At 36.9% G+C, this 9,781-nt stretch overlaps 3 protein-coding genes across 3 annotated transcripts; 2 read left to right on the forward strand and 1 right to left on the reverse strand.

Annotated features, from left to right (window-relative positions):
- Positions 1-637: 637 nt before the first annotated feature.
- wcd (U3 small nucleolar RNA-associated protein 18 homolog wicked) lies at positions 638-4,223 on the reverse strand. Its single transcript, XM_043422484.1, has 7 exons — positions 3,705-4,223; positions 3,380-3,616; positions 3,048-3,228; positions 2,690-2,875; positions 2,415-2,606; positions 2,163-2,331; positions 638-1,632 (listed from the first exon to the last, which is right to left on the reverse strand). Exons 1-7 carry the CDS (start codon positions 4,073-4,075, stop codon positions 1,169-1,171), a joined length of 1,800 nt encoding a protein of 599 aa, XP_043278419.1. The 5' UTR covers positions 4,076-4,223; the 3' UTR covers positions 638-1,168.
- A 54-nt stretch (positions 4,224-4,277) lies between these two features.
- Rfk (Riboflavin kinase) lies at positions 4,278-5,668 on the forward strand. The gene is made up of 4 exons (XM_043422514.1): positions 4,278-4,563; positions 4,794-4,942; positions 5,069-5,171; positions 5,259-5,668. Exons 1-4 carry the CDS (start codon positions 4,470-4,472, stop codon positions 5,375-5,377), a joined length of 465 nt encoding a protein of 154 aa, XP_043278449.1. The 5' UTR covers positions 4,278-4,469; the 3' UTR covers positions 5,378-5,668.
- A 118-nt stretch (positions 5,669-5,786) lies between these two features.
- LOC122412730 (40S ribosomal protein S11-like) lies at positions 5,787-7,814 on the forward strand. The gene is made up of 6 exons (XM_043422513.1): positions 5,787-5,924; positions 6,112-6,227; positions 6,658-6,783; positions 6,926-7,131; positions 7,379-7,512; positions 7,723-7,814. Exons 2-5 carry the CDS (start codon positions 6,216-6,218, stop codon positions 7,500-7,502), a joined length of 468 nt encoding a protein of 155 aa, XP_043278448.1. The 5' UTR covers positions 5,787-5,924; positions 6,112-6,215; the 3' UTR covers positions 7,503-7,512; positions 7,723-7,814.
- The last annotated feature ends 1,967 nt before the right edge of the window (positions 7,815-9,781 follow it).

The raw sequence follows: 9,781 nt of genomic DNA on the forward strand, positions 1-9,781 counted from the left end.
CCGTTCGCGGCCGCGTTTACACGTTTTCCATATAAAGCGTTTTTGCACGTGTTTACAGCACTGGATTGAATTCACTCACTCGAAAATCCCGAATGCGAAGTCCTTGTAACTGTTCCGTCCAAAATTATCTCGACACCGAAATTCAATTTTCACATTCGCAGGATCCGGCTCGAAGGACCATGTCTGTGTTTTTTTGAAGAGTTCTGAATTCCTGGTTTAGGAATGGGAACGGTGAAAATTGAGGCGGATTAAAAGTCGATCACAGACTTTATTACTCGTGTGAAGTACAAAATTGTTCGATGATTCAAAATTACGCTAGGCCCGCGAAGCACACCGTTGTTGAAGCGAACCGAATCTATGAAATCGAAGAAAATAACTGGAGTGCGAAACGAAATGTATCACAAATACTTTCCGAAAATGCCGTGGGTGTAAATCGCGACACTCCCGAAAATATGACTGGGCTCATGAAAAAAATTAAAGAGAACATTGCAGTTTTTACGAAACACGTGGTGCGTGGTATCGATCCGACACGCAACACGATCCGAGGCAAAGAGAAAAAGCCGGCTCGTGTCCGGCGTGAAGACCCCGAAGGAAGGGAAAGCGCTGAGCTCCGCTCGAGAGATCGACGAAACATCCATCACCTTTTCTGAACAGCTCTAGTCATAACTAGATCAATTTTATTCTGTTTTAGTTGATTTTCAGATTAAAATTCAATTTCGTTGAACGGGAAAGAATTTTTTTTCCTCATTTTCAAAAAACGGTTTTCTAAATGATTTGTCAATGATTGGAAACTCGGTCTCTCTGATAACGAGTCTTGGAACTCTTCATGAATGGGCTAACGAATTTTCGTAATTTAATTTGATTTTTTTGGTTTTTTTCAGGAAAATATACAGAGTTCAAATCAAAAAATTTCTTTATCTGTTCTGTCACGGTCACACTGCCTTAACACCTATCCATACTATTAGTCATTGTGGAGGCACGCCATTATTTTCATTCGTTCAAGACAAGTGTAGGAGACTCAGAGTACTACGAGTCTCACGAACATTTCATGTTTCATCGTAGCCTAAATATTCATCAATATTTTTTCAATGATCATTCGTTTGGAGGCATTCCAGCGATGATAAAAAATTTCCCACATCAATAGTATTTTTCCGATTGTTCATTTGAATTAATAATTGTTATAATGTTTCAACCTGTACAAATAAGCATAACCTTTATCGTTGGTCAGTCCAAGGTAGCCACTGCCAGGTGAAAAATCGATGTCTAGAGGATGAAACATTTTCGTTTGAAACGTTGGAAAATTTGAGAAAACAGTAAATGTTGGTAAGTGCATCATTTTAAATGCATTTTCTTTGCATTTTGAAGCCATCGACAATATTTCTGAGGCTGGATTAAACTTCAATTTAGTTATCGGTGTGACAAGATTCAAAACAATCTTCAATGGTTTTGGATATTTTTCTCGGAGAACGGTTTCGGTCTCATAAACGTTGACTACTCCCTGTTTGCTCCCAGTTGCCAGGAATTGTCCGCTAGGTGAAAATGTTATCGCTGAACTCGTGATACACCCATCATCGACCGCTTTGTGAATACAGCTTCGACTCTTCAAATCCCATATGTACATTTCTTCACCATCTGTGCACCAAATATCGAAATATAAACGTCAATCATTTTCGTGTCAACGTTTATTGACCCTTTTGCCAATGAATTGATGAACAATTGAACTTGAATTTGAAGGTAGATACTTTATTCCATGGTAGCTGAATGAGTACTCAGTTTTTTACTGTTTTTATACCCAGCATAACGAAAATAGATAATAAGATACATGAAGCTTGGCCCGAAACATTTTGTGAAAATGTAGCACTCATTTAACTAGAATGCACAAGAATATCTATCTTAAAGAAACTAATCAGCCTGTAGGACAATATAATGGTGTATATCATGATATTTGAGCTGAAATTCGTCAATATTTTGTATTCTTAAAGGAAATAATGAAGTCGATAAGTACTGTGATAGCAGGATAATAACTGATTCAAAAGCTTTCAGAATGATTGAAACACTTGATCGTGAAAAGTAGCACTCAAGTTCACATTGATCATCAATCTGTTTGTGGCAATTTGTATAAAACATAAAATGGAATAGAAAAACTATCAACTTTAAGTTACCTCCATGAGTAATGAGTTTATCGCTGTTTGGGCTAAATCCTATTGCAAGGCATCTTCTGTTCATTTTGAAATTGGTCACTAGTTCTTTCGTCGAACTCAACAATAAATGAATCACACCTCTTTTCCCAATCACAGCGATGAATTTCCCATCAGGAGACGTCTCAAATTTCTGTAATGAAATGTTGTTCTGAATAGCGGATCTTCTGTGATTAACGGAAGTTTCATTTTGGACTTAAATAACTGATTCATCACCTGCATATTTGTAACACCATGGGGCAGTGGTATTTTGTGAGTTTTACCACTCATCAGATCGTAAGCATGACTGTACGCACAGTTGCGTGAGCCTACAATCACTTCGCTCCCTTGATGCAAAAATTTTGCACAGTTTATAGGGAATTTTTCGAAGCGAATGCTTTGCAATTTCGTGTTTTCTCTACCGTCAATCTGAAAATTACAGTGGCTATGAGTATGGGTTCAGAGCAAAAAAAATGGACAGAAGTTTGAAAAACGTGTATATGAAAGCTTACTTGAAAGAGAGATAAAATTCCAGATAACCCTGCTACCATAGCTACAGTGGATGTCGGATGGAATTCAACACTTGTAACAATCGGACCCTCAGTGTGCGTAGATTTGTTTATATCCGTTAAAACTTTAATATCGATTGTACCCTTACGAAGTTTTCTTGTTGTTGGGACTGTTAAATGATTGCTGTGCTGAAACGATATAATTAATTCGCACGTAGTTTGACTTTGTTTTAGGGATCCGTCAAATGAAAAATTTTAGTAACTGATCGATAACTTTAAAATCCATTGCCTGGGACCAAATCTAGCTACACATTTTGCTCTAATGGTACATACTATTGTAAAATTGTAGATTTGAATTTACCCGTAAAATTTCAGAGTCCGAATCTTCATCATCGTCGTTATTTTTTACTTGGGTATTCAGTCGAGCCCATTTTGGACTCCCAACTATTTGTGTTAACTTGTTCTCCAGCAATTGGGTGTACGTCTGTTCTTGTCGACCTTTGGGCAATCTCCGTCGTTGAGTCTTCAGAGCAGCCGCTATTCTAATAGCACAAGACAGATAATTTATTAAATTTTTAGAATTGGCCTCGAGATGTGAGCTTAATTTGTCATAAATTAAGTTAATGCGAATCGGATAGTATAAGTTGAATTCATTCCAAAAGCTGAATTTCATACATTCAGCACGAAACTTACGAATAATTTTCGTCATTATCGTCTACCCATGCAACTGTCTTAGCAGTCTTATCCATTCCATGATGGTCATCTTCTGAATCAGTCTCCATCTCAAACCGAACATCATCTTGGTCAGATTCATCAGTTGAAATACTTGGGCCTTCAATTCTTTTTGCGATACTTTTTTTTGTCGAGTCATCATGTACAAGCAAATTTTTGATGACATTGCCAGGATCTCCAAAAACTAGTTTTTCCAACCTAAAATAGCAGAAAATGTTTAGATCACACTAACACTTTTGTTCAAATAATGAAAAAAGTAACGGGCATCCCGTGAAGATAAACACACCGAGTTTCTTCGGCAGAATTGTATTTTGTTTTTCTCGTCTTTGTTTTGGCAGCTTGAATTTCAGTTTCTTCATCATCTGTTATCCTCTTCTTCAAATCATCCTCACTGAAGTCGGTTGTATCGGCTTCTTCATCACTTTTATTTACAGTCTCTTCCTTATCCAAAACATTTTCATCACTGCTGTCTTCAGCAACCATTATCTCACCCTCGTCACAACTACTTGCTTTATTGGCCTCTTCGCTTACTTTTGCCTTTGCTTTACGTTTAACCTCATTTTCATGTTTTAATTTTCTTTTCCTTGTTATACGATTATTATTCGTCCTATTGATAACACCATTATCTTTACGAGCGATTTTCACGTTTCTATTCATCTTGACTGCAATTATTATTTATTTATTTTTTAAACTATTGTAGAGAGATGAGCGATTAATACTGAAACGCACACTTTCTTCAGGTTTTATATTTGATATTGGCCCACGTGCATTAATTACCCTCCACGGAGAGAAGACTCAGAAGACAGCAGGCAGAGCCGAACCCGCAGAACCCGCGACATGTCAAGGCGCAGGCGCATTTGATATTGTACAGTCTGAATAGAAAATCGTTTTTTTGGTCTCCAATCTTCCATATTATCCATATGTGTGGTTAATTCTTCTGGCTGTCCACGTATCTATCCGAAAATTGCATTCCAATAACAGTAATCGTGCGTCAATTATAATATCCTTTCTTTTTTCTTGTAAATTTTTGGGATTAACGCGCACGCGTACTATGACTTGTTGCGACGCAGCATTGCCACATTTCGTTTCTGGACGAATTGTCAAAGGTTTTGGCAGGGGATCGGAAGCCCTTGGTATACCAACAGGTACGCAACAATATAATCAGAGCGATTTTTGTATACGCAATTATCTTATCGCAAGACCTCGGTCATAGGATTACAATAAAAAAATCAAAGGCGTTGCATCAGTTGCTTAAATGGAGTAGGAATAGACAGGTTTTGAATACAATCATTACTATGAATCGAATAGCTAGGATCATTTATTTTCTTTGTACTTTATTTGATATCGTCTTTTTACGTTAAATATTTATTCACAGCCAATTTTTCTGAGGATGTCGTCGAAAAATTACCGGAAAATTTAGCGCCCGGTATTTATTACGGCTGGACTTCGGTCGACGATCAAGTCTACAAAGGAGTCTTGAGTATAGGCTGGAATCCTTTTTACAAAAATGAAAAAAAATCAATGGTAAGGAAAAAAATGCAGATTCAAATCCTCGAAGTAGGAAAAAATACGGTAAAAATAATTTGGAACTAAAAAATATTATAACTCGAGAAAATTTGGAGTTGAAAAAAAAACGAACAAAAATTTCAGGAAACTCATATTCTTCACAATTTTCATGGACCTCTGCATGGCAAAGAACTTAGAGTCGTTATAACGGGTTTCATAAGACCGGAAAAAGACTTTTCGTCCGTTGGTGCGTTTGTGAAAAGCCTTATATTGAAACCATTTTTCTTATCAAGTGCACAGACTCATGTTTATTTCGTGATATTTTTTTTTACAGACGAATTGATCAAGGAAATAACCAACGACATTGAAATTGCTAAGAATCGTCTAGAAGAGCCAGAAATGTTCAAATACAAAGATCACGAATTTCTTAAGGGGAAAAAAGAAGCGAGTTAATCCTGAAATTGAATATATGAGCTCAAAAAAACAATAATGTAAGAATCCAAGTGAAAAAACAATTCCCCAAAGAATAGTAAATTGAATCGATTATCGAGTAATCGGAAAATATTAATAAAGTTCTATTGTGACGTAATAATAAATTGGCCGCAGATTCGAGGATATGTCGCGAGGTCACGCACAAGGACAGCACAGTTTGTTTTTTTCTGAATAACATAATTTGCAGTGTAATCATAATTATGCAAAAATCGAAAAGTTTGTAATATAACACTTCGAATCATGTGGCATCCAGTTTCATGAGTTTGATCAACGAATCATTACTATTTATATGAACACGTGTCGAATGATCGATACTATTATTAGAGTAATAATTATTAGCATATAATGGACGGCCGGCAGTTGACAGAATAAGAGAAACGACGCACGCACTCTTTATCGCCCGTCCACGCCTGTCGTGTCTGCTCGTACTTGTCGCTTGTCGCGCCAAACGGTGCGACAGCCCAACCAAGCCCAACGACGGGACTACCGTAGACCGTGTCCAACTGGGGTAAGCGCGGGGGCTCTGTAAAACATAAATATGTTAAATAGTCTCCACAATCGTGAACAAACCGAACGAGTTCGACAATATTCAATCGGAAATATTTCTATGATATATTTTCACGTTCATGCAAATATTTCGTTCTATTTTCTCATTTTATAAACACACGAAATTGAATTACTCTCAAAATCAACAGCTAAGAGAAAGCGCCCTCATTATGGAGCATGCGCATTCGAATAATCCAACTTGAGCTCGTCGTTTTGGACATCCGGCATTAGCTCGTTCTTTCAACGATTCAAGATGGCTGATCAGGTACGGTTATAATATTTACTGCTGTTTGAAGGTTCTGTTTTGTTGGATTATTTTTTACTTTCATCATTGATAACATTGCAAAAGTATTCAACTTTAATTTAATACCCTTTTCCTTTGAAATCCATAACTTATGATGAAAATATTTTTAAACAGTCGTCGGTACGAAGAAGCCACGACACGTGGTTAGCGCGTCCCGACGCAAATTGAGGAACAGCTTTTTTCTTTAATCCCAATAAAATACCAAAAAATTCTATTTCATTACTATTCTACTACTGTTCAACTAGTCGGTCAGATTTCGTCGTTTTTCCCCTTGTCAAAACTAGTATTCAAAACATGAACTTTGCCCTAACTTCAAAAAAGAGTTTGTTCCATGTTTCAAGCTTCTCATCCCTTTCCATACTTTTTTAACAATATTTCTGTCTCTTTTCAGACCGAACGCTCGTTTCAAAAACAGCCAACGGTATTTTTGAACCGGAAAAAAGGACTTGGTCCCAAGTCCCGTAAACCTGCCCGCTACAGCCGAAATGTCGGGCTAGGGTTTAAAACACCACGCGAGGTAAGGAATTTTTGTTCCATTCCTTCCTTCAACCTCCGTCTCTTATTCCTTGAATTGGATTCCGCACTTTCCAAGCAATTGATCAAGGTTTCTTCTTAATCTTCTCACGCGTAAGCTTGAATGTGATGATTTTATATTCTAGGCCATCGAGGGGACATACATAGATAAAAAATGTCCCTTCACAGGGAACGTTTCAATAAGAGGACGAATCCTGACTGGTGTCGTCCAGAAAATGAAAATGCAGCGAACGATAGTGATCCGCCGGGACTATCTTCATTATATCCGCAAATATAACAGATTCGAAAAACGCCATAGAAACATGAGCGTTCATTTGAGCCCCTGCTTCAGGTACATGGTTTTTATACTCGCTTTTCCTCTTTGAGTTTCGATCTTCAATAAATGGAATTTCCAATGTGTTTAATCTTGAATTTTCACATGATGATATTGACGACGGTCTTCTGAATACAAATTGAAGTCAACTTAATCGTCAACTGACAACAATTCAAATCTGTTATTTTTTCTAGCAAAAATTATTGAATAAATTTTAAAGAATTGCTCGATCCATTATATTTCATTGCCAATTCTATCATTACAGGGATGTTGAAATCGGAGATGTGGTTACAATTGGAGAATGTAGGCCATTGAGTAAAACTGTTAGATTCAATGTTCTCAAGGTCACCAAGGGAACTGGATCGAAAAAGAGCTTCAAGAAATTTTAGAGCTCTTCAGGTGAGTCAAATAAATTAGTACATTAAAATTCCAATTGATAGTTTATTTCCTTTTTGCATTTTGTTCTTAAATGATGAGTTTGACGACGGTCTTCTGAATACCAATTGAACGACATTATCGTCCACTGAATTTTAATTGAACAAAAACGATGGTTTTCCTAAGCGGTATTCTCTTGCACTAATATCAGGATTTTTGTTTCAATCTATTCAGATTTCATTCTAAGTATGGAGGAAACATCGGGGAAAAATCATTGGAGGCGCCGTTGAGGAAGAAGTTGAATAAATTTCTTATCACGGATTAAATGGTGTAATTCATTTACTGAATAATTTTTCACGCCTCCCAATAAGACCAGTTACTGTTCACGAAAAAGGATATCTTTGAGTTACTTCCAAAGAATGACTTCTGATATGATCACTTGGAATGTAACGAAATTTTTTCTTTTCGTTATTTTTCATAAGTGGTTCAATTTTTCGATATTCAAACTTTTTCCCAGTTCATTTTTAAATTGTTTCGAAAATTGTGATAAAAACTAAGGGGAGGACATCATCGATGCTTTGGAGCTTTGAATAAAACGGTAATTAACCATTTTCCAAACAAAACTGAATTCTAACGAAGGAGTCATGCTCGATAGAACATATATTTTGCTTTTTTGATCATATTTGGGGTATGCAAGCATTGAAATTGATAAAAAAAAAAATTTGCTTCAAATGAAAGTCAAAAATTAGAATTTTTCAAAACTCAAGTCTAACTGGTTGCAAATAATTTTCAATCTACGACATAAAAAAAGAAAAAACCGCTTCTTGTCATCCACATTGAATTGATGGAAAAATCCAAGTTGACTCAAAGTGAAAATAGTTGTGAAATAACGAAATATCTGGAAGTAATTGATTCGATGTGAAGCAACGAAGTTAATTGATTGGAATTTGCCAATTTCGGTTAGTGATATTTCTAGGCGAGAGCCACAAATCTCCACTGGACCCTGACCATCGTTGGGAAAGGACACAAGGTGGAGATCCACGACCGTCTGCAAATCTTTTTTCCATCTCGTCGTTGCAGTCATCGTTATCTGTAATAACTTTGACAAGCTCTTCGGGCAGAGCGTTGATTGCTTTTTGAATAAAAGCATGGGAATTCGCCGAGACAGCAGATTTCACACCCATTTTCAAGAGCAGCTCAGACTCTGGATTTTCAGTGTCGACATCCAACGTAGTTTCCTCAGGCTGGACGGTAGTCACCCGTCCCGGAAGACTCGTTGTCGTGTTACATTTTTTAGTACTTCCGGTCCGAGGACGAAGATACTTTCTAACAGGCGTAAACTTGATTTTTTTCGATTTTTTCGAGGTTTTTCTGGCATTGCCAATCTTAGCATCGCCTCTCGACGCACCAAATTTCGATGGCTTCTCAACTTCGTCGATAACTTGATTCGATACGTTTCGATCGATCTCATTTTTCAATCTTGACTCTCGCAGATTCGACACTGCAAAATGTACCGGCACCAAATCTTTTATCTCCTGCGGCACTTCCCAGATTTTACGGTGTTCATATTGCTCTGACGACAACGATTTTGCCTCTTGTGCACCGCTGTTCTTCACAAAAACATAAATAATTTCAAAATGCAACATTTTTTTATTTCAAGCTCAAAATACTGGAGAATAATGCAAATTTTAAGTTATTCTAAATCAAAAACTGATTTGCGTCACAAGTCTCTGAACTTTTTTTCCGAAAGTATCAAATTTTTGAAAACTCGACTGAATTCAGTTACTAAAAGAATCGTGAAAAAACTAGAAGTCTGAGAATATTATTTTGAAATTCGTCAGTGTTCTCGCGGAGGGTCAACCCCTAGGCAATCAGCATCCTCAGAAGTCGATCACAAATGAATTTTCGATTACTTTGCAACCGTTTAAATAAATTTTCACGATTGAAAGAAGATTTTAACACGAAAATTTTTGGTGGAACAATCGAAAAGTCAAAGAATCTCATTACGAATTAAATCACTTACCAGAAATAAAAAATTTACAAAAATACTGAGACTGTAGAGGAACATTATTAACGCTCTTTTCTCGTGCTCGATGTACTTTTCTTTGTACGTTAGGCGCGAGTGTGTTCCCGGAACAATAAAAAAATCGTTAATCGTGAATGAAAGATTAAGAAAAACGGTCCAAGCTGTGCAACCGAAGTGGAGTCGATAAGGTATCGAGTCTCATTGACGTTACGCAAGTCTCTTGAATTCCTAGGAAAATCGCAGTACCACATTTTCGAATGAACATCA

Source organism: Venturia canescens, chromosome 6 (assembly GCF_019457755.1).
Source record: "Venturia canescens isolate UGA chromosome 6, ASM1945775v1, whole genome shotgun sequence".
NCBI classification, from domain to species: domain Eukaryota; kingdom Metazoa; phylum Arthropoda; class Insecta; order Hymenoptera; family Ichneumonidae; genus Venturia; species Venturia canescens.

What these genes read in the sequence shown, in the direction of transcription:
- wcd (XM_043422484.1), bottom strand. Translation starts at nt 4,075, where the DNA reads ATGAATAGAAACGTGAAAATCGCTCGTAAAGATAATGGTGTTATCAAT. An exon ending in AATTCTGCCGAAGAAACTCG is followed by an intron (nt 3,617 to 3,704) that starts GTGTGTTTATCT and finishes CTGCTATTTTAG; the next exon opens with GTTGGAAAAACTAGTTTTTG. An exon ending in TAAACTCATTACTCATGGAG is followed by an intron (nt 1,633 to 2,162) that starts GTAACTTAAAGT and finishes TTTGGTGCACAG; the next exon opens with ATGGTGAAGAAATGTACATA.
- Rfk (XM_043422514.1), top strand. Translation starts at nt 4,470, where the DNA reads ATGACTTGTTGCGACGCAGCATTGCCACATTTCGTTTCTGGACGAATT. An exon ending in AAAATGAAAAAAAATCAATG is followed by an intron (nt 4,943 to 5,068) that starts GTAAGGAAAAAA and finishes CAAAAATTTCAG; the next exon opens with GAAACTCATATTCTTCACAA. An exon ending in AAAAGACTTTTCGTCCGTTG is followed by an intron (nt 5,172 to 5,258) that starts GTGCGTTTGTGA and finishes TTTTTTTTACAG; the next exon opens with ACGAATTGATCAAGGAAATA.
- LOC122412730 (XM_043422513.1), top strand. An exon ending in GGTTTAAAACACCACGCGAG is followed by an intron (nt 6,784 to 6,925) that starts GTAAGGAATTTT and finishes TTTATATTCTAG; the next exon opens with GCCATCGAGGGGACATACAT. An exon ending in CATTTGAGCCCCTGCTTCAG is followed by an intron (nt 7,132 to 7,378) that starts GTACATGGTTTT and finishes CTATCATTACAG; the next exon opens with GGATGTTGAAATCGGAGATG.